The 24,635-nt window shown below is 43.8% G+C and overlaps 1 protein-coding gene across 2 annotated transcripts in view; it reads right to left on the reverse strand.

Annotated features, from left to right (window-relative positions):
- Positions 1-654: 654 nt before the first annotated feature.
- Positions 655-24,635, reverse strand: part of LOC134945648 (uncharacterized) — a 61,757-nt gene continuing 37,776 nt past the window's right edge. The window contains exons 7-11 of one of the 2 annotated variants that reach the window (XM_063935078.1): positions 21,698-21,883; positions 13,920-13,954; positions 13,405-13,434; positions 6,688-6,738; positions 655-2,440 (exon numbers count right to left, since the gene is read on the reverse strand). In XM_063935078.1, the coding sequence (XP_063791148.1) occupies positions 2,426-2,440; positions 6,688-6,738; positions 13,405-13,434; positions 13,920-13,954; positions 21,698-21,883 (317 nt within the window). In that variant the 3' untranslated portion in view covers positions 655-2,425. Of the gene's footprint in view, positions 2,441-6,687; positions 6,739-13,399; positions 13,435-13,919; positions 13,955-21,697; positions 21,884-24,635 lie in introns of those variants that run through there. The other variant, XM_063935079.1, reaches the window with a different exon arrangement.

The raw sequence follows: 24,635 nt of genomic DNA on the forward strand, positions 1-24,635 counted from the left end.
GTGCAAACACTAGTGTGGACCATTTTCAGAAGATGTGAAAACTCTGTTGATGTTTTCACATTGCACTCACTTATACTGTAGAGGAAGTCAGTCCAGGATATTCATTCAGTGGTTCTGAACCTCAACCCTCAAGTACCGAGTCCAACAGGTCATGCATTGAGTATTACTGTCTGTGGAAGTAGATGGGATAACTACTGACTCAGGGCCGGTGCAAGGTCACGCTTCACCTTAGGCAAATCTTCAGCCTAGTGCCCCCTAACCTGTAGACCCCCACCAATACCACCAACAGTTCTCGGAGGGAAGATGCAGGTGGCCACTAAGTGGGCTGGGGTGAATTGCATCATTATACATATAAAGAGAAAAGGGACAACACTCGCCATACATATATTTGTATGCTCCTTATTGTGCTCCATCCCTCCATCTGTAGGTTTTATTCAGTTTTTTGCTAGATGAATTCAGTGGCACCCTCCAGTGGCTGGCACCCCTAGGCAGTCGCCTAATGGTAGCGCAGGCCTTGTACTGACTGAGCGACATAGAGGATCTCACCTGTGCATGATAAAAGACATCCATGAAACATGGACTGTTGTTGGGCCCAGAGGACTGGAATCGAGAACTCCTGTTAAACATAAATAATTATGCACTGTGGCTTCCCAGTTTTTATTAACAGTATTTTTTATTCAACACAGCAAATATGTCAGCACACAAGCATAGAAAACATTTGCACATGGATAGTGACAGGAATCATTGAGAAGACAAGAATACAGCATGAGAACATATAAATGGTTATAGGGAATAAACAGCTCGCACCATAAACATTGAATAGAAAACCGGAAGGAAAGGAGCCGCTCAGCTCAGAACTAGCGGCGGAAACCGAACATCAAACACATTGGTTTTATACAATGGGAAATGGCTAAATAGGAAGGACCAATGGGAATGGGGGGGTGGGGGGGAGGGGTCCTCCAGGAAGAATAGATGGCGATGCGTTCAATTTGCCAGCTGTCCCAATGCTCAGGATACCAATGCCGGAATCCCGACAGCTGAAAATAGCGGCAGCTGGAATCCCGGCAAAACAGGACTGTTCCCACTCGTGGGTGTCCAGTACACTCTTTGTGCTCGTCCCACTGCCGGCATTCTGGCGGGCGGGATGACGATGTCGGGCCCACCGGTAAATCATACTGATTCCAACAGATATGCGCAGGAATTAATGTATATCACAATGTAATAGGAAAGTCCTGTAGGAGTATTCTAAGTACATACCAGCCAGCGCTGTGAAAACATTGTGTGATCTGTGATTTGACGGATTGAAACAAAGGGTCAATAAACCTTTCCCATGTTTCCAAAAAAGACTGCGCTCTGTCCTCTTTGTAGGGAGGTCTCAGGACAGTCCATATGAAGAAGACAAACATGTCTTCCTTACAGTAAATATGGACAATGTTAGTAGGCTGGTATGAATCCAGTGTTGTCAAATAATTTTTTTGCAGCCGCAGACACAGTCAATCGAATATTCCTATTCCTTTTAGTAAATCTGGCAGTGAGAAGTGGGACGCCTAAAACAGCCCATTCTGGGGAAGACAGAGCATAAGATGTGTAATTGTAAAAGTTTTTATTTGAATCCAAATGTTCTCTATGGGAGAGATTCAATTGTTTGAAAAGTCAGTTGGGAGACTGTTTTTTCCTATCTAATAGACAGACACCCAACCGACTTTTCACACATTTGACTATTCCCCAATATGTGGCAGTCCCATAAACAGTGATATAAGGAGACATCAGGACAGGAACAATTGGGACAAGACGGTTGAGGGCTCAGACTAATCAAGCAGCGTCTAGTTGGAGAGAGGTCACCACTATAATATAATGGTCCAATATGCAAAGCGCATTCCCTGTACATAGCATTCCCTGTACATAGCATTACCTGTACATAGCAGAGAACAGAACTTTATTTGCATAAAATAACAAATTGATCAATTGATGTTCAGTGAGATCAAGGAACTGCAAGGTCCACTTGGTGAGCCCAGATCTCCTGTGATGCTCATAGATTGGTACCCGTAGTAGACAGTAAAAATGAGACATAGCTTTGGATACCACCAGTGTAGATTGCAGGGTAACATCTAATGAGTTTGGATATACAGCATCAAGAGAGGACAAACAGTTTTACTGCTGAATAAACCTGATGCTGATTGGAGTAAATTTGCATTTAAACAAACGTCAGTTTTTGTCCAGAGTACATTGAGAACATTCTAGAACTATAAATGATCCAATCTCGACAGTGCTTAGATCCCAGCTATGTTTCTTAGTATCATCTTCTCGGGGGGAAATATTAACACAACTGTCTTCGAAATCTTCAGCATTAATGACCAACGCACAGGCAGCTGGACGCTGCGTGTGAGAAGACACCGGGTCCCATCTGCTCCTGAGGGTGATGGCTTTACACAAGCAATGGCTGAAAGTACAGAGACCACAATACTGATAACATTGTCTAAGGTTCACCAACCTAGGCCATGATAAGCCCAAATGTATGTATCCAGTCACATAACAAGTCAAAAATGGTAGAAACAAAAAATGATGTAAAATACACGCTACTGTAACATTTGTGTTAATGAGTATGTTGCAATTACACCAAGGTATGATGTGTGGATGTTCTAGTAACATAGGTTTCATGAAGTGACCCATCAAATCCAATTGGCTCTGCGTCTACTCTATAGCTGCAATGATTGGGAGAACTTCAATCACACTCAAGACTATTATTCCAGCCAAATGTAAGATACGTTTGTATGACATTCATAAGGTCATATCTGTCACCTAATATTTAAGCAGGGTATGGGTGGTGTATGGGCATGGGTGGTGCACTGTGTGGGTGGTGCACTGTGTGGGTGGTACACTATATAGGTGGTGCACTGTATCTGTGCTGTATGGGCATGGGTGGTGTACTGTATGGGTGGTGCACTGTATGGGTGGTGAACTGTGTGGGTGGTGAACTGTGTGGGTGGTGGGTCTGTTGAGGCAAGGATTGCTGAAATTTGCTCTTGAATCCTCCAATGTTGTGGAGAGAGATTCCAAGGCAGCACCAGTAAAGTACCAATAGGACCCCACAGATTCAAACGTTGGAGGGGAAGGAACTTGCTCAGAAATACAAACTGGAAATATCTTTTGAAAAATACACACACACACACACATATATATATATATATATATATATATATATACATACATATAATTAATAGAAGTATAGCGCCACACGTGAGTGTAAAAAAACAATGTAAATGGTCACTATTGACTACAAGCAAACACTCCCTTATTACTATAGTGCAGAGGTTCCCAAACTGTGTGCCATGGCTCTCTGGGGTGCCTCAGGACACTTGCAGGGGTGCCCTGGGTTGGTGGTCCAGGACAAATTCAAATTAGTCATGGTCAATATAATAGGCAAAACCAGTGCTGGTGGCTGCCAGTCATAAAATATGTGGCCAAACAGAAGCAAATCTTGTCCCTCACCACACAACTGACCCTAAGGATGATATATAAATGCAATCTACTTAATGTAATATTTATTTCCAAATTTCTCGATAAGAAATGTTTGGCCTAGGGTTGCCGTTAAAAAAATTCTGATATTCTAGGGCGCCGTGATTCCAAAAAGTTTGGAAACCACTGCTATAGGGTGTCAGCTAGCCCCTAGGCATTCAGCATGGGTAAAGTGCTGCCTAAATGGAAATTGCTATGGAGAAATAGGGGTATCCATGACCAACGGTGTTTATATAAAAAATATTTTTAAGAAAATAATAAAAAAATCTATAATGTAAGAAAGAAGGGGGTGGGGGGACTGTCAGCTTTCAAATAAAAAGTTTCTACAACAAATTTATTAAGAAAACAATCTAAAAGTACATACAGGAATTCATTAGAAAAATTCACAAAAAATGTAAACTATAAAAAACATGTAAACTTTTTTTAAGATCTAAAATAAGGGCTTTATATGAGAGATTAGCTTATCTTAATATGGAGAGTCAATGAGGTACCTCCAATGCGTTTCATCTGTCTGACTTCATCAAGGGGACCCTTTGATGAAGTCAGACAGACGAAAAGCGGTGGGTGTACCTCATTGATTCTCCATATTAAAATAAACTAATCTCTCATACAGTTTCATCCCCTTTTCTAGCTGCCATCATCCTGTCTGGAAAAAGGGCGTGCCCTTCTCACAATTTCTCCGAGTGAGAAGAAACTGTAGTGACGTGGAAGAATATTGGATCCAATCCCAACTACTCCATGATCGATTTTTAGAAAGAGGGTATGATCATAAACTTATTAATGATGCTAGATCCAGGGCTGCATCTAGAAATAGAGAAGATCTTCTAGTTTCAAAACCTAAAGTCAAGAGGGACTGTCACCATAGACCATTCTTTACTAAGTATAACAGAGAAAATCATCTCATACGTAAAATTCTTGACCACCATTGGGGGTTAATTCGAAAAGGTCCCATTCTGGGCCCTTATATTCCACCAAAACCAAATCTGGTATTTCGAAAATCATCCAATCTCAAAAACCAACTTGCTCCCAGTAGATTACAACCTGGTAAAACTGAAGATCCCGATCCTCAAAAGTTCTTGATGTCCAAGAAACCAGGATGCCTACCATGCAACAGATGCATTTGTTGCAAATTTTTAGACAGATCAAAGTTCTGTTGGAGGCTAGACATTGGGAAAATGTATACATTACCCCAACCTGTATCATGTAATTCAGAATATGTTATCTACAAAGTCACCTGTGGATACACCCTTCAACATTCCGATTCACCATACTTGAATCGGTTGTAGAGCCATCTAGAGGAGGCAGTAGGGATCTAGCCCTAGCCAGAAAAGAGAGTTTCTGGATTTACACTTTAAATTCTTTTACACCTCATGAGGCTTTGAAAGTATCATTGGTAGTGATTCTATGTATATATTTCACCCCTACCTACATAATATTGTATGTATCAATACTGTAGGCATTGACAGGTGCACCGTTCTAGATTTTATATATCAATAATATAGTGGTATCCCTGTTTAAGGGATCAACGGTTTATAGTGTAGAGGTAGGGATGACCTGGTACGAGATAAAGATACATTTACGAGGGAAGATGATCATTTGTTATCCTTATGTGTTCTTATGTTTATGTGTTGAGATATTTCCTCATGTTTGTAAATATGGGAGCATTTAACAACACCATATTACTATATTCTATGAGACTCTAGTACTAATAAACTCCACCAATTAGTGGTGAACCATTAAGGTTTAGGTTAGTATTGTAGGCATAACACTTTTGGCTAGGTTTTCCTGTCCCCCAGTAGTGTTCTCTATGTCCATGCACGGTTGTTATGTATAAACGTTTGTGTCAGTCACCATAAGCTATATGGAAGTTTTTTAGCGGAAAACTTTTCTAATTACTCCAACATTTTTCCTTCTAGGTCCAACAATATTGTTGGCCTTTTTATACCACAGTTCCTTCCAAGGATTATTTTCAGTTTGAAGAATCTTATCTGAAATCATTACTGATTATTTTATGTGCATTACACCTATTTGGTATGTACTATTAAACTATACCTGCTCTTCTCCTATGTGACTATCTAATTGTTAATTATTTTAGTAATAAGAATTTATGTGTCAGGATCCAGATTGCTTCAAGTCGGCATTTGTAGTGAAACATCTCTGTATACCATATTTTTTTCAAAATAATTGGTATGTATTTACATTTACCTGTAAATATAAAAAAAAATATTATCACTGTTTGTTGTACTGAGTTGCTCTGTTTGCTATTCAGATAATGAACACCTGAGGAAGTCTTTTGGGGTGAAACGCGTTGGTTCTATGCTTTCTCTCTAACAATTGAAGCAATATTCCGGCTAAGATAAACACCACATCCAACTGGAATGATTTACCTTGCATTTTTATGAAAATGTGTATTTGTAGTCGTGCTTGCCATCTTAAATGGAATTGTGAATACATTTTAATTGATGTTTATAACAGTTTTTATGTCATATATAATTGAGACATTATACTGTCTAGATTAACAAAGACTAGCGTCCTCAGAACAGTATTGTGTGTGTGTGTGTGTGTATATATATATATATATATATATATATATATATATACATTTTCTGCTAATCAAACCCCTAAGATATAATACAGTACTGTATAAGCCACTGCTTATTACAGAGATGAGCGCGGACGTCTTGTTTTGGTTTTGGTTCTACTGTAATTCATCATTGTGTTTTGATTTTTGCAAAACCACCCTCAACTGTCTTGGTCCAGATTCGGTTTTTGGTTCAGATTTGGATTCCTTTAATATTGATTACAAAAAAAAATCTATAATAATCGTTACAAATGGCTAAAATCATGTAATCTTTTAAAATCCAAAACCTGAAATTTGGATTTAAAATCCGAATTCCGAACCACAGAAAGATCCGGACTGGGACTCGATTCGGATCAGATCTCCTTGGGAGTGCCGGACCGGGGGTTTGGTACAGTCCGCATACACAAAATTGAGGTGGATTCAGATTTCAGGATAACTGAGCCGCACATCTCTAGTTTATTATATTATTGGGTCTGTTCAATTGATGATAATAACACATTTAGATGCGGGCTCACTAACCAAGTGCCCCAAACCTACACTCACTACAGGACTGGTCGTGGCCAGGACAGCACAGTAGTAATGAGACCTACCTCATACGTCACTCCTCTTCTGGCTCTACCCCAGCAGTAGCAGATTATCACCTAGAAAAACAATAAAACATGAACATATTTATTTACCACCAAAGTCTTTCCTCTCCCCGTTACATCGGACCCCTCTACGGGGTCTTGCTGCAGCACGAAGCCCCTAGGCTTCTATTTGCACAAGCTTCAGAAAGTTACATTACAATGCGGTTGATACATACAATATTAGAAATGTGGCAAACCTTCCAAAATGAAAGTTTTCTGAGGTTTTACTGTAGTTTAGTGTTAGTTTAGTGTTAGTGTGACAGCAGTCAGAGACATTATGGGGTGTATTCAACAGATGTTGAATCCTTTCCGACTGAAAGGATCCAACATCACAGTATCCAATGAGCGGCCAAACAGGATTTGCCGGTTCCCGACATTGCCATCCTGACTTTTTTTAAAGTCGGATTGACACTGTCAGAAATGGGGCTAAAACCTGTTGGATTTGGCTGCGTTTCCGACAATACACATGAAGCCACCGATTCGCGTGCTTTATGACAAATCGGAATTCCAGACTTGTTGGAAAAACGGAGGCAGCATTGAATAGGTCGGAATCCCTTCTGATCTAAAACAGTAGGAAACTGCCGTCTTTCTACCAAGACAGCATTTTCCGAATTCAATTGAAAACCTCCCTATATAGTCTTCACAGACACTAGTGTCCAAAATCTCTGTTATATATATTGTACATGCAAGTGACATTGAGAATTTCTTGCACACATATTGCAATAATAATAATTATTATTTATATATTAATAAACAGCCACATTTTAATAATAGAATCCAATTCTCTAACTGAATAAACTGACCTTTAAGGGCTGATAAAATATGTGAAAGGTATGAACACTAACTGTAGTGACGAAGTATTTACAAGGAGCAGCGCCAGTGCCGTGGAACTGTCATGTGAGGATGATACAACTTCCACACAGCCCACTGACATCTATTTCTGATGGATCATTTGCACCTACAGTAGAATGTGGCTGGTGCAAAAACCATCAACTACTGCAGACTGAAACGCAGTGGGCGGGACAGGCTTTCCCTTCCAGTTACACAGATTTTCTGCACTCTTCTGGCGTTAGCATAAGAAAGGAAGCAGAATGACATAGCAAAAGCGGCTACAGATTCGTATCTCTCAAAATCAGGCAATAAAGCTCCTTGCTGAAAAATGAATTTATTGCCAGGTGTCTATGTACTATAATAGCTGTGCAGACAATCAGAAGCAGCTTCTGTCATCTGGTTCCTGTTTCCTCTAAACCACTAGTTGTTTGTCCATTTAAAATCTACCATATTGTATATCACAGGGGTGTAGTACTGGTGACCGGTGGTCTCCTGACCGCCGGTCAGTTTACCGACGCCCGGGACCCCGGCAGCATACAGACGCCGGGATCCCAGCGGGGAGAGGTGAGTGCAGCAAGCCCCTTGCGGGCTCCCTGCGCTCGCCACGCTGCGGGCTTGGTGGCGACCTGAGGTCGCCACGGGTTATATTCCCCCTCTATGGGTGTGGTGGACACCCACAAGTGAAAATAGGCCCTGTTAGTCGGCATGCCGACCATCGGGATAGTGAGCCGTCGGGCTCGTGGAGGAGGTCATGTGACTGTCGGTCAGCTGACCAGCGGTCACATGAATACCACCCTATCACAGGCAGATTCACAATCACCCTCCAACCCGGAGGTCAAAACTGACAACAATTTTCTGCAGATTCAATCAAGCTCCAAATCAGGGGTGTCAGAACATTTTTAGTTGGGGGGGGTGGGGCAAGATATAATCTCATTTCGGCACCCCTAAATTGCTGAATCGCTAAATGTCACTCCCCTCCCCCCAAAGAGTGCCTTTGGGTGACTGCCATACAAAATTAAATGTAGGTAAGTGTTTGACACTGACATACAATACAGCACGGGTATTCCACATGTGGCCCTCCAGCTGTTGAGGAACTACAGTTCCCAACATGCCCTGCCATCGTTTTGCTATTAGGTCCACACAAAATACATAAAAAATGCCAGATCCACACTAATAGGTAAATGTATTATAGCGGCATGCATCGTGCCGCTATAATACTTCCTGTGTCGCCTCATTACAGAGGCAAAGCAGGAAGAGACATGAACAAGATGTATGAACACCTTGTCTGACGAAGCGGGGGAGTGAAAGCTCACGCCTCCGGCGATGTCCCTCTGAGCTCACAACTAATCAGCTCAGAGCTGACGTGCTGTATCTCCTTCCCAGACAACTCCTCTGCGCATGTGCAGGATCTCGCTACTCACACGGGATCCCCGGCGCACTCCGGAGTCGGCACCCGCCACAGTCAGGGACAGCTCTGTCCCTGCTGTGGTCTATGGGCATCACCACCTACAGCTGTCAAAATAGACAGCTGCAGGTGTCGGAACGGTCAGCATCGCACAGCCCGCGCATATCGGCCTGCTATCTTCAGATGGCAGTGCCGATATGGACAAGGTCGTATGGCGCATAACTGGCGCTATACCGCTTCTCCTCTATATCGCAAGGTAATACATTTACCCTTAAATTCCCACACCCAGAAAAGCAGAACACAGTACATGCTATTTTTTTGGCTGCCTCATGTACAAATTTAGCCACACTCATCATCACAACATGGATGGCGTGACTAGTATGCCTGCATCTATGGCGTGCACGCCATTCACTTCAATTGTGCAATCACTAGCTGAATATCTGGTTGTTTGATGTCACTCTAGTTTCCCACCACGTTCCCCATGTAGCAGGGAGAGTAGATCAAGCACTAGCAGTGACCAGTGCAGTGCTGGCGCCGAGGTGACTGACAGTAGCGGCCATGGCTGGTTAGACCTGCACCAACTGTTGGGTGTTCTGTAACTGCAGCATGTCCATCACTTAGAAGAGAGAAGCCGCTTAACGCAGCTAATTTCCTGAAATGAATACTGCCACCGCGATCTGACACGGGGCTAGTTGCGCAAATACTTGAATTAGCTACCGGTCACATAAGACGGGGGCTAACGCTCTTAAACTACCACATGCGGTACGGTCAGCTATGGCTAGTGTCACCACCTGTTTCTGCTGGTATGAGGACTGGTGGGGAAAACGAGCGGCACTGAACAACTACTGTAAGTTGCCGCAACTTTTTTTCTTTCTTACAGGTGCCATCACAGCATATACATAAACATATATTTTACACTACACTTTTTTTGAAAGAACCTGAGCAATCATTACCCTACAGATGTAGCCACACTCACCGTTGCCGTGATGTGTGGCGCGACTGGTGTGCCCACGTCTATGGCGCACGTGTACGTATGCATGCACATGCCATAGACTTCAATCGTGTGATTGCTGACTGCAGTTAGTCACAGTACAGCGCGTACACATTGCGGCAACGATGAGTGTGTGTGTACATCTGTATATCCTTATCACCCCCTTAAAGAACAGTAGTGGAACCACCATATAATAAAATGATTTTTTAAAACTTCTTAACTAGTTATCTCATTGGGATGGTAATGATATCCTGGCGGACGAGATGCCGGCGGTCAATAAACCGACAGCAGCATTCCAGCTGCCAGAATACCGGGCAAGCGCAAAGAGTCCACTTTTTTTATTCCCACTCTATGGGTGTCATGGACACCCACAAGTGGGAATACCCGTGGTGAGCACTGTTGGCATTCCCGGCTGTCCGGATTTCAGCGTCGGGATCCTGAAAGCCAGCATCCCGAGAGCCGGGATATTAACTACATCCTGTCTCATTACTAACATTAGCCCTCATGAATCAATTAATTTAATTCATATATTAACCCCCTCATTACCCACATAATAATAATAATAATACGAATAATACTAATAATACTAATAAGCCCCTTATGTTTATTTATATTTATTATTTATCCTTTAACCAACCACCCTTTCAACATACCTGTAGTTGGGACAGCATGGGTCAGAATATCTTTCTGTGGTGTTGCTATGGTACTCCTGCTGCAGCCAAGGGCAGTGGTACCTGCCTTTAGGGTTGGTTCTAAATCCGAGTGGGAAAAGGGACCTCTGATGTCACTAGGGGAGGAGCCACGTTACCAGAGAGAGGAGCTATGGCCAAACAGGGTGCCCCGAAAAGTTTGCTCGCCTCCGGGTTACTAATGCTGCTTTCAGATCGCAAACGCCGGCATTGGGATCCGGCATTTGCGCTCCGTTGCTGGCTTTCTGACACGGCAATATACCAGGTCGACTGCCATAGCAGTGGGGGGCGCTGCAGGGGCGGGGGTGGAGGCGGCGCTGGGAGATGAGCTCATCTCCTGCGCCGCCTCTCCCTATGATGTGAATGGGAGCCGTGTCGCATCGGAATGGCTCCCATTCACACTGCACCTGACCCGGTATTCAACCCGGTAATAACCCTTCTTTTTTACCGGGTTGAATTACCTGGTCAGGCGACCCGCTAATTCAGCAAAGGAGCTTTCACATTGCACACTGACCCGTTTCGACACGGCAATATGCCGTGTCGATACCGGGTTATTAGTGCGATGTGAAAGGGGTATTAAGGTAATAGTTGGTGGCGTGGATAGCAGAGGACATATCCCGTTCGTCTTGCTCCTCCCCGTGGTGTCATGGCTCCTCCCCCTGACATCAAAGGTCCTTTAGGTCACTTGGACCTAGCATTTACCCTGCCTTTTATATGCCTTGTGAGGTGTCCTCAAACTGACCTGTGGGCGGAGCCACCGAGGAAGCTGTACCAGGATAAGAGAAGAAAATGCTGGTGGCATAATGGAGAAGAGATCGGGGGTCCGAGGGATGGAGCCTGGGGCAGTATGGTGGCAGGAGCAGGAGGAGGAGCTTGGGTGCAACGCAGCGTTATATGTGAGCAGGGCTTAAAGTGGTCCTGGAGAGGTGGGGGAACTCACCTCGCCAGCAACTCCTCCTGCTTAGCGCGGAAAGGGGTGTGGCCTCACAAGGAAGGGGCGTGGCCACACCAAAGTACCACCAATTCAAAATAATGCTTCACAGTAGCACAATCTTATTCACATTGCCCGCCCCACATGCTAGTGCCCTTTACACACACAATGCCCACAATAGCAGAGCCTCTTACACACACAATGCCCACAGCAGTGCCCTCCCCCTCCTAATTTTAGATTTGATTTACAATATAGCAGTATATGTTGAACAACCTTTGCTCACCTCTTATGTCTTCTATCTGTCCCTTCTGCTTTCTTGTTTCCTTTGTCTGTCACTCTCCTCATGAGCCCATACATTAGCGCTTTGTGCAAGAAACAGCATCACAACCCCATATTTAAACCCTTCCCCTGTCTCTACAGACTGATGCATGCACAGTCCGCATTTTTATTTTTTTTCGGGAGGACCCAGAGCATTTGTGGAGCAGCGGGAGGCTCACATTTTTTTTACCTGAGCTGAACGCGGGAGGGTTAGCAAGCCTGGCTTAGGAGTGGGGTTTAAGCTGCTGCGCTGGCAGGGAGAGGGGGAGTGGGCACGTGCATTACTGGCCTCACTGTAAACTCCGGCGGCTGCGGGGGGATCGGGCGTTACAGCCCGCGGCTCACACTCCGGCGGATGCGGCAGCGGGGGAGATCAGGCACTGTAACATCCCTGGCAGGTGGGGAGAGGGCACTTTGAATAGTGCGCCACTCACGGCTCCCGGGCCGCCAGCTAATGAGAAGCTGCCACTTGGCAGCTTCTCATTGGCTGGCGGTCCGGGAGCCGTGATTGGCTCATGCTAGATTTTAAAAAAAACTCCCCTTTGTTTGATTGGTGCTGCAGCTGGTCCGCGAGCCGTGATTGGCTGGCGGCCGCTGCCACCTTTACAGTGGAGCAAGGACCTGATGCTGTGGCCGGACGGAGGCGGAACTGGTTCCGCCTGCAATTAGAGGTGACGGAACGCAGTTCCGCCCCGTTCCGGCCCACTTTAACCACTGTATGTGAGGCTGGCTGGCCGGCTACACATTCCCTGCACTGCCACACTGACTCACTGAGCAGAGGATGCAATGTGCAGTCTTTCACCTGACCGCACATCGCTCCTCCCGTCCCATACATGACCGGCGCCTCTCTGTGAGTGGATGGCGGGAGGAGGAGCCTGGGAGCGATGCACAGCAGCAGTGCATCGCGTTGTAGGTGAGCCTGGCACCAGGATCACCAGGGAGTAGGAGGAGGGATCACAATGCTGTGGCGCCTGTGGCTACTGTTCATATACACTGCACGGAGCGGAGAGATGCAATGTGCGGTCTTTCATCTGACCGCACATCGCTCCTCCCGTCCAGATCGGCGCCTCTGTATGTTTGGTGTGTGTGTGTGGGGGGGGGGCAGCTGCCCCCTTGTCCCCCCAGTTCCGACGCCCCTGCTCCAAGTGCTTTTTTTATGTATATTTACCGCATAGTATTTTATGTGGAATGTTGCTCAGCATACTCTACTCAAAGGAACTTAGGTCCTAATGCAGACATGATCGTACCTCTGCGAATTTACAGAGGTTTGCTATCGGATAGTCGCCGCCCAGACATAGTAAATAACCATAGTGTATAATACTGACACTGTGTAACTGGTTCATGAGGTTCAGAGAAAAGAACACGACTGGGAGAAAAAAATGTCCAAAAATGTGAAAAAGTTTCAGAAAAAAAATATAAACTGATCCAAACACTGGCAGAAGAGGGTTGGTCTTATGATAATACGATTCTCATCAACATATTCCTCAAACATAAATAAATAAAAAAATAACCTCACATTGTTGGTGGCCCAGCATGTCATAGACACCTGAAAAGCAGAAATAAACACAGGTAGAAATCAGTCTCCTGGGGACAATAATATAATGGGGTCACGGTGTCAAGACTGTGATTATAGCTTAATGGTTTCCAAAAACATGAGTGAATAAGTTCAGTCCGATTGCAAAGTGTGATAAGGCTTCTAACTTCACTTTAAAGACAGGACAGGAAAAAACATTCAGGAATCTGGTAAATAAAAAAACTCCATTTCATGGGATACACTATCACTAAATAATGATGTAGCCTGCACAATATGATTAAATAAAAGCAAGTTGCAGCACAGAGTGAAACGCGTCAGTTCTCCACAGTGGACAGGATAGGTAAAGGGACAGCAAGCCCTGGTCATGCTGTTCACAGCTGCATGCTGTAAATGTTGGTTGATGGTTCCTTTTTCCTTTTTAAACTGAGTTTTTATAGTGAAAACTTTTGCAAAAACTAAATAATGAGGCGCAAGTTCTAGTTTGCTCAGGTTCTTACCAGGTAACTGAAGAAGTACACCGTTCCTGGTGACCCTGTCAAGAAAAAATACAGTATTGGTGGCAGAATATTAGCTCTTCTCCAGATGTAGGCTGGACCATTGAGCTGACACTCCCAAGTCTGGGACTGGGAGGGGATAAGTGCCCTCCACTCTAAATAGCTATTACAAACCCCAATGTAACAACTCTTGCAGGCATATACATTTAATATGACACTATACATGTTGTAGTCATTTTCCTGACTCTACACATCAATAACAGGACCATCTTCTGTTCTGTAAAATGCACACTCTCCTAATTACATTACAGCTCTGTAGCTTTCCTATTTTTTAAATACTGTACTTCTGTATTTTCTTCTTTCTTTAGACATCAACTAAACCCTCCATTTATAATGATAGTCATGCAATTGATCTCATCATTCCTGGCCTTTTCCTTCATCAATATAACAATAAACTATCATCATCATCATCACCACCACCACCACCACCACCACCATCATCATCATCATCATCATCACCACCATCATTACCATCACCATCAATTATCATCACCACCACCACCTCCATCATTACCATCACCACCACCATCATTACCATCACTATCATCATCACCATCACTATCACTATCATCATAACCATAATTACCATGACCAACATCATAATCATTATTACTATTGTCATCATTATTATCAATGTCACTACGATCATCACCACCACTAACATCATTATAATCACCTACACTACTATCATAATCATCACCAGCATAATCACCACTACCATATAATCATCATCATCATCATCCTCACCACCACCATCATTATCATCACTATCATCATCATCATCATCATCATCATCATCATCATCATCATCACAACCACCACTACCATCATAATTAGCATTACCATCATCACCAACACTACCAACATAATCATCATCATAATCACCTCCACCACTACCACCATCACCATGATCACCATCACCACCACTAACATCATATACAGTATAATAGCCACCACTACCATCATAATCATCACTACCATATAATCATGATCATGTACACCACCACCATCATTACCATCACTATCATCATCATCACAACCACCACTACCATCATAATTAGCATCACCATCATCACCAACACTACCATCATAATCACCACCACTACTACCATCATAATCATCATCATCATCATCATCATCATCATCATCACTACCATCAACATCATCATAATCATCATCATAATCACCACCACTATCATCATCATCATCACCACCACCACCAGTACCACCACCACCACCACCACCACCAACATAATATATAATAACCACCACTACCATCATAATCATCATCACCATCATAATCATCACTACCATATAATCATCATCATTCTCACTACCACCATCATTACCTTCACTATCATTATCATCACCACTAACATCTTAATTAGCATCACCATCATCTCCAACACTACCATCATAATCACCACCACTACTACCATCATCATCATCATCATCATCACTACCACTAACATCATCATAATCACCACCACTACCATAATAGTCATCATCACCACCATACTCACTAGTACTATATAATCATCATCATCCTCACCACCACCATCATTACCATCACTATCATTATTATAATCATAATTTTAATCATCACAACAACCACCACTACCATCAAAATCATCATCATCGCAACCACCACCACCATCATTATCATCATCACTATTATTATCATGACCAACATAATCATCATTACTATCACCATCATAATTCTCAACGTCACTACCATCATCATCACCACCACTAACATAATCATAATCACCACCCCCACTACCATCATAATCATCATCATCATCACCACCACTACCATCATAATCATCATCACCATAATTACCATCACTATCATTATCATCATCACAACCACCACTACAATCATCATCACCATCATCATCACTACCACCACCATCATTACCATCACTATCATCATCATCATCACTATCATCATCATCATCACAACCACCACTACCATCATAATTAGCATCACCATCATCACCAACACTACCATCATAATCACCACCACTACTACTATCATAATCATAATCATCATCATCATCATCATCATCATCATCATCATCATCACTACCATTAACATCATCATAATCACCACCACTATCATCATCATCATCATCACCACCACCACCAACATAATATATAATAACCACCACTACCATCATAATCATCATCACCATCATAATCATCACTACCATATAGTCATCATCATTCTCACTACCACCATCATTACCTTCACTATCATTATCATCACCACTAACATCATAATTAGCATCATAATCACCATCATAATCACCACCACTACTACCATCATCATCATCATCATCATCACTATCACTAACATTATCATAATCACCACCACTACCATAATAGTCATCATCACCACCATCCTCACTAGTACTATATAATCATCATCATCCTCACCACCACCATCATTACCATCACTATCATTATTATAATCATAATTTTATTCATCACAACAACAACCACCACTACCATCAAAATCATCATCATCGCAACCACCACCACCATCATTATCATCATCACTATTATTATCATGACCAACATAATCATCATTACTATCACCATCATAATTCTCAACGTCACTACCATCATCACCACCACTAACATCATCATAATCACCACCCCCACTACCATCATAATCATCATCATCATCATCATCACCACCACTACCATCATAATCATCATCACCATAATTACCATCACTATCATTATCATCATCACAACCACCACTACAATCATCATCACCATCATCATCACTACCACCATCATCATTACCATCACTATCATCATCTTCATCATCATCATCACCTCCACCATTATCACCACTACCACCAGCACCATCATTACTATCACCATCATTATTATCAACATCACCACCACTACCACATACCTCTCAACATGACCCAATCTATTAGGTACAAAATTCTCTGCTCCTGGACTTCCCTGCCAGTGGCAGTTGCACAAATGGGGCTTCAGCGACGTCCAAACTTCAATCAGGGGAGTTACACCAACTGCCACCCCAAATGCTGCCAAACATTGCCGGCAGGGACTAACTGTCAGTTGGTGTGGCTTCCCTGTTTGAATTTTGGCCCCACCTCTGGATCCTCTACGGGCAAGGAAGTACAGGAGTGGAGCATTTTCTCCCTCCTGGAATGAGGCCATCATCATCACCACTACCACCATCATTACCATCATGATCACCATCACTCCCACCACCAGCTGCTCTATGTCTAATCCCAATAATGACCCTGTATGTATATGTGCATGCTCAGCAGTGATAAACCATGGAACAATCTTAGAACAAACTTTTGTCATGTCAAGACTTTTATGCAAAACTTCCCTAATAGTTACTTTGTCAATGCTTACCATTTCTGCTGTCATTTGGATGCAAAGTCAACTGTCATGTCCAACAATTTTCTATTTTTTTTCCACATTAATATGATTTCAATGTGCAAGACCTTCCAGGATGTTCCTCATCTTCGACGTCCTCATGAACATCATTAAATACTTTGTGCCACCCATACACATGTGAATGTTACATACAATCTGCCCAGTGAGCCCCGGAAAGATTCGGTGGGTGTTTTGTTCAATTTAACATAAAATTCTAAGCTAACACGTTACTCTACTTTTGAAGTAAGCATTTTTATAACATATGGCAAGAACACAACCTCTGTGAGCGCTGTGTGACAGCAAACTACAGTATCTGTGCGAGAGCGACGGAACTTGCAAAACTGTTTTGAAATAGTCCAAGGTCAATGTTCCCCACTCTCTTGTAACTCACAAAGTATGGTATTTTTTTTTACAAGTGACGTCTCATTATTTAATAGCCGCACCCCCCCCCCCTCTCTCTCTCTCGCTCTCTTTCTCTCTCTCTCTCTCTCTCTCTCTCTCTCCATATATATATATATATATATATATACCAGTCTGTTGGGTCTGGCACTCCTCGTCCCGGCTGGGTATTTGCTCCGGTGCCCTCCCTGAGCAGGGTGGCTCTATACAGGATACGTGGAAGGCGGCACTCAGGAGACTTTTAAAGATGTGAACAGCGTGCTTTATTTTCAACGTTTCGGGAGACGCACTCCCTTCCTCAAGATACAGCAAGACAAGTGACAAAATAGTGCAAATACAAACTTAAATACCTTACCTTCCCCTGGCTCGGTCATCTCCGTCGCAGCTGGCGTCGTCCCGGACCACGGAGTCCGCACTTCCGGTTTCGGCAAACCCGCCCCTTCCGGATGACGAACTTCCGCTGCCGGGCGCCGCAGCCGCTGGGAGAAGCCACGCTAGCAGGAGCCAGCGTTGTCATGGGGATATGTTACTATGACAACAAAACATAAACAAATAAAACATTGGTGCAACTCTGATCACAAAACGTGAATCTGCAAACAAATATGATAAATACATGTGAGACAACATAGATGACACACGCTGTACTGGCAGAGTGTGATATAAATCTTCCTGAAAAATCAGGACCTGTGTATACAAAGTTTAAAGTGTATCTAGAACACTCGTTCTAGAAAGTGTGTTGCTTCAAATACAGTGCTAAAATTTAAAATTTTAAAAAAAAACTTTCAGGCACATCTTGTTAAATGTCATGTAGATACCTCTAAATATCTCAATGTGGCCAACAGCTACATGGACCTAACTCTATAGTCCACACCATCTGGTAGGTACCGGAGAGGGAGAACGAGACACACGGGAATGGGTAAAGAGTAATGAGTTGCAGGTAGCCCATGTCCACGAGGGGCCGCTGGCATTACGGGCATATAGAGGTTACCTGTCCTTGAGGTTCCTGAGACTATACCTATGTTCACAGGAAACAACTCAAGCTCAGGTATTCATTTAGGCCACGTGGATGGATCGTATCTAGCTTATGGATCCATCTTGCCTCCAATTGTAGCAGTTGTTTAGCTCGGTTGCCTCCACGTATAGAATCAGGCACCTGGTCCACTATTTTGTAGCGGACTGAAGCTAGACTGTGGCGCATCTGTGCGAAGTGACGCGCCACAGGTTGTTCGCTGGTCCCTGACACTAGTGCTGCTCTAATGGCTGACCTATGTTGGGCCATGCGTTCTTTAAATAAACATTGGGTTTTGCCTATATAGTACAGGCTGCAGGGACAAATTAGCACATAAATGACAAACATGGAGCTACATGTCAACGGTTTAAGGATTCTCACCTTTTTCCCAGTATGGGGATGTGGGATAGAATCCCCCGTCAGCATGTAGCTGCATGTGGTGCATCCCAAACATTTAAAACAGCCTGCCTTTCGTGTCAAGAAGTGTGTAGTAGGCCGTGCTTTCATAAACCCTGTAACATCATTCTTGACTACCAGGTCTTTGATGTTAGAGCTGCGTGTGTAACACGGCATTACTCGGCTATTCTTTAAGCTAGACAAATTGGGGTCTGAAGTAATCATGGGCCACCATTGTTTAACTCTTCTGGTGGTCCTTCTGCTGGAAGTATTAAACTGATTCACCCACGCCATCGTGGGAGCGGTAGGTGTTAACTCCTTGGCTTGTAGTAATTCCTGTCTATTGCAAGATAAGGCCCTTGCTCGTGCTTTTTTTAAAAGGTCATACGGGTAACCTCTCTGTAAGAAGCGGTTGGTCATTAATTCTAGCTGGGCCTCTAATTCCTCCGGGGCGCTGGTAATCCTGCATACCCTAAGGTACTGAGAGTATGGTAACCCCTGGATTAAAGCTGGGGGATGGAAGCTGTCGTACCTAAGGAGTGTGTTGCGGTCCGTGGGCTTTGAATATAATGTGGTATGCAACATTTCTCCTTGAATACCACATTATACCACATTATATTCAAAGCCTACGGACCGCAACACACTCCTTAGGTACGACAGCTTCCATCCCCCAGCTTTAATCCAGGGGTTACCATACTCTCAGTACCTTAGGGTATGCAGGATTACCAGCGCCCCGGAGGAATTAGAGGCCCAGCTAGAATTAATGACCAACCGCTTCTTACAGAGAGGTTACCCGTATGACCTTTTAAAAAAAGCACGAGCAAGGGCCTTATCTTGCAATAGACAGGAATTACTACAAGCCAAGGAGTTAACACCTACCGCTCCCACGATGGCGTGGGTGAATCAGTTTAATACTTCCAGCAGAAGGACCACCAGAAGAGTTAAACAATGGTGGCCCATGATTACTTCAGACCCCAATTTGTCTAGCTTAAAGAATAGCCGAGTAATGCCGTGTTACACACGCAGCTCTAACATCAAAGACCTGGTAGTCAAGAATGATGTTACAGGGTTTATGAAAGCACGGCCTACTACACACTTCTTGACACGAAAGGCAGGCTGTTTTAAATGTTTGGGATGCACCACATGCAGCTACATGCTGACGGGGGATTCTATCCCACATCCCCATACTGGGAAAAAGGTGAGAATCCTTAAACCGTTGACATGTAGCTCCATGTTTGTCATTTATGTGCTAATTTGTCCCTGCAGCCTGTACTATATAGGCAAAACCCAATGTTTATTTAAAGAACGCATGGCCCAACATAGGTCAGCCATTAGAGCAGCACTAGTGTCAGGGACCAGCGAACAACCTGTGGCGCGTCACTTCGCACAGATGCGCCACAGTCTAGCTTCAGTCCGCTACAAAATAGTGGACCAGGTGCCTGATTCTATACGTGGAGGCAACCGAGCTAAACAACTGCTACAATTGGAGGCAAGATGGATCCATAAGCTAGATACGATCCATCCACGTGGCCTAAATGAATACCTGAGCTTGAGTTGTTTCCTGTGAACATAGGTATAGTCTCAGGAACCTCAAGGACAGGTAACCTCTATATGCCCGTAATGCCAGCGGCCCCTCGTGGACATGGGCTACCTGCAACTCATTACTCTTTACCCATTCCCGTGTGTCTCGTTCTCCCTCTCCGGTACCTACCAGATGGTGTGGACTATAGAGTTAGGTCCATGTAGCTGTCGGCCACATTGAGATATTTAGAGGTATCTACATGACATTTAACAAGATGTGCCTGAAAGTTTTTTTTTTTTTTTTTTTTTTTTTTTTTAAATTTTAAATTTTAGCACTGTATTTGAAGCAACACACTTTCTAGAACGAGTGTTCTAGATACACTTTAAACTTTGTATACACAGGTCCTGATTTTTCAGGAAGATTTATATCACACTCTGCCAGTACAGCGTGTGTCATCTATGTTGTCTCACATGTATTTATCATATTTGTTTGCAGATTCACGTTTTGTGATCAGAGTTGCACCAATGTTTTATTTGTTTATGTTTTGTTGTCATAGTAACATATCCCCATGACAACGCTGGCTCCTGCTAGCGTGGCTTCTCCCAGCGGCTGCGGCGCCCGGCAGCGGAAGTTCGTCATCCGGAAGGGGCGGGTTTGCCGAAACCGGAAGTGCGGACTCCGTGGTCCGGGACGACGCCAGCTGCGACGGAGATGACCGAGCCAGGGGAAGGTAAGGTATTTAAGTTTGTATTTGCACTATTTTGTCACTTGTCTTGCTGTATCTTGAGGAAGGGAGTGCGTCTCCCGAAACGTTGAAAATAAAGCACGCTGTTCACATCTTTAAAAGTCTCCTGAGTGCCGCCTTCCACGTATCCTATATATATATATATATATTACATACAGAGGAGTTGAAGAACTGGATTTCCTCTCATTGATTAATGGGGTTTACGTTAGACCAGGTACCTAGGAGATCTTTAATCCACTTCAACTTCTGATTGACCATACGTGGCTGCTCCTTCTCACTCTGAGTGACGAGTATCAGATCCCGGGAACATTCCATAATGTCAGGCTGCTGGAGCAGGATGCGGTGCTTCTCCTCAAAGTCACTTTTCTCCAGGTCATCTATCACCACAACGACATTCTCCTTACCTGTAAAGTCAAACCGACCATAAATAACAAATTGTCCTAATGTGTGGACTTGATAGGAGCAGTCGTTAGACTTTCTACTGTAGTTTATTAACAGAAAAGTTAGTAAAAACCTGTGGGCTTCAATCCTAAGAAATAAAGAGGTGAAATACTGTATATACCTTTTCTGAGTCTAAGTTACACGTTGCTTTCTCTACTAGAAATTAGAGATATGAGGCGGGCACTTTTTGTGTTTTGTGATTTGGTTTTGGTTCTAATTCATCGCTCGTGTTTTGGTTTTGGATTGGTTTTGTTAAAACTACCCTATCGTGTTTTGGTTTTGGATTTGGATAATTTATGATAAAATCTGCCAAATCACAGAATTTGGGGGTAATTTTGCTCCTACGGTATTATTAACCTCAATAACATTCATTTCCACTCATTTCCAGTCTCTCCTGAACACCTTACACCTCACAATATTGTTTTTAGGCCAAAAAGTTACACCGAGTTACAGTAGATGGGTGACTGAGCCAAGCAACACAAGTCTGCGGCACAAACACCTGGCCTATCTAGGAGTGGCACTGCAGTGGCAGACAGGATGGCAGTTTTAAAAACTAGGCCCCAAGGAGCACAAAATGCAAAGAAAAAAAGAGGTGCAATGATGTAGCTGTGTGACTAAGCTAAGCGACACAAGTACCTGGCCCATCTAGAAGTGGCACTGCAGTTGCAAAGAGGATGGCACTTAAAAAAGACTAGGCCCCAAACAGCACATCATGCAAAGAAGAAAAAGAGGTGCAAGATGGAATTGTCCTTAGCCCCTCCCACCCACCCTTATGTTGTATAAACAGGACATGCACACTTTAACAAATCAATCATTTCAGCAACAGGGTCTGCCACATGACTGTGGCTGAAATGACTGGTTTGTTTGATGACTGGTTTGTTTGGTCCCCCACCAAAAGAGAAGCAATCAATCCAATTGCTCCTTGCACACACTGGCTCTACAGAGGCAAGATGTCAACCTCATCCTCATATTCCGATTCCTCACCCCATTCTCTGTGTACATCCCCCTCCTCACAGAGTATTAATTCGTCCCCACTGGAATCCACCGTCTCAGGTCCCTGTGTACTTTCTGGAGGCAATTGCTGGTAAAGGTCTTCCCGGAGGAATTTATAATTTATTTTGATGAACATCATCTTCTCCACATCTTGTGGAAGTAACCTCCTATGCCGATCGCTGACTAGGTTACCGGCTGCACTAAATACTCTTTCAGAGTACACACTGGAGGGGGGGGCAACTTAGGTAAAATAAAGCCAGTTTGTGCAAGGGCATCCAAATTGCCTCTTTTTCCTGTCAGTATAAGTACGGACTGTCTGACATGCCTACTTGGATGCTGTCACTCATATAATCCCCCACCATTCTTTCAATGGTGACAGAATCATATGCAGTGACAGTAGACATGTCAGTAATCGTTGGCAGGTCCTTCAGTCTGGACCAGATGTCAGCACTCGCTCCTAACTGCCCTGCATCGTCGACAGCGGATGGGCTAGGAAATCTTATCCTTTTCCTGGCAGCCACAGTTGTGGAAGAAAATTAAGGAGGAGCTGTTGGCCGGTCACATACCGCTTGAGTTGTCAATTGTCTCACCAGCAGGTCTTTGAACCTCTGCACACTTGTGTCTACCGGAAAGGGAGATACAACGTAGGCTTTAAACCTGGGATAGAGCACGGTGGCCAAAATGTAGTGCTCTGATTTCAACAGATTGACCACCCTTGTATCCTGGCAAAGCGAATGAAAGGCTCCATCCATAAGTCCCACATACTTTGCAGAATCGCTCTGTCTTAGCTCCTCCTTCAATTTCTCCAGCTGCTTCTGCAAAAACCTGATGAGGAGAATGACCTGACTCAAGCTGGCAGTGTCTGAACTAACTTTATGTGTGGCAACTTCGAAGGGTTGGAGAACCTTGCATAAGATGGAAATCATTCTCCACTGCACTTGAGTCAGGTGCATTCCCCCTCCTTTGCCTATATCGTAGGTGGATGTATAGGCTTGAATGGCCGTTTGCTGCTCCTCCATCCTCTGAAGCATATAGAGTATTGAATTACACCTCGTTCGCACCTCTTGCTTCAGGTGATGACAGGGCAGGTTAAGGAGTGTTTGATGGCACTCCAGTCTTCAGCACGTGGTCGCTGAATGCCAAAAGTGGCCCTCAATTTTTCGTGCCACAAGCATCATCTCTTGCACGCCCCTGTCATTATTAAAAAAATTCTGCACCACCAAATTAATTGTATGTGCAAAACATGGGACGTGCTGGAATTTGCCCAGATGTAATGCACGCAGAATATTGGTGGCGTTGCCTGATATCACAAATCCCCGGGAGAGCCTTATTGGGGTAAACCATTGTGCATTGATGTCCCTCAGCTTCCATAAGAGATTGTCAGTGGTGTGCCTCTTACAGAAAGTGGTGATACATAGCGTAGCCTGCCTAGGAACGAGTTGGTGTTTGCGAGATGCTGCTACTGGTGCCGCTGCTGTATTTGCTGTGGAATGCAATTCATCTACCCAGTGGGCTGTCACAGTCATATAGTCCTTACTCTGCCCTGCTCCACTTGTCCACATGTCCGTGGTTAAGTGGACAGTGGGTACAACTGCATTTTTTAGGACACTGAGGACACTTTTTCTGACGTCTGTACATTCTCGGTATCGCCCTGCCTAGTGAAGTGGAACCCAGATGGGATTTGGTACCGGAGACACAGTACCTCAAACAATTCTCTTAGTC

Source organism: Pseudophryne corroboree, chromosome 7 (assembly GCF_028390025.1).
Source record: "Pseudophryne corroboree isolate aPseCor3 chromosome 7, aPseCor3.hap2, whole genome shotgun sequence".
Classification (NCBI taxonomy): Eukaryota; Metazoa; Chordata; class Amphibia; order Anura; family Myobatrachidae; genus Pseudophryne; species Pseudophryne corroboree.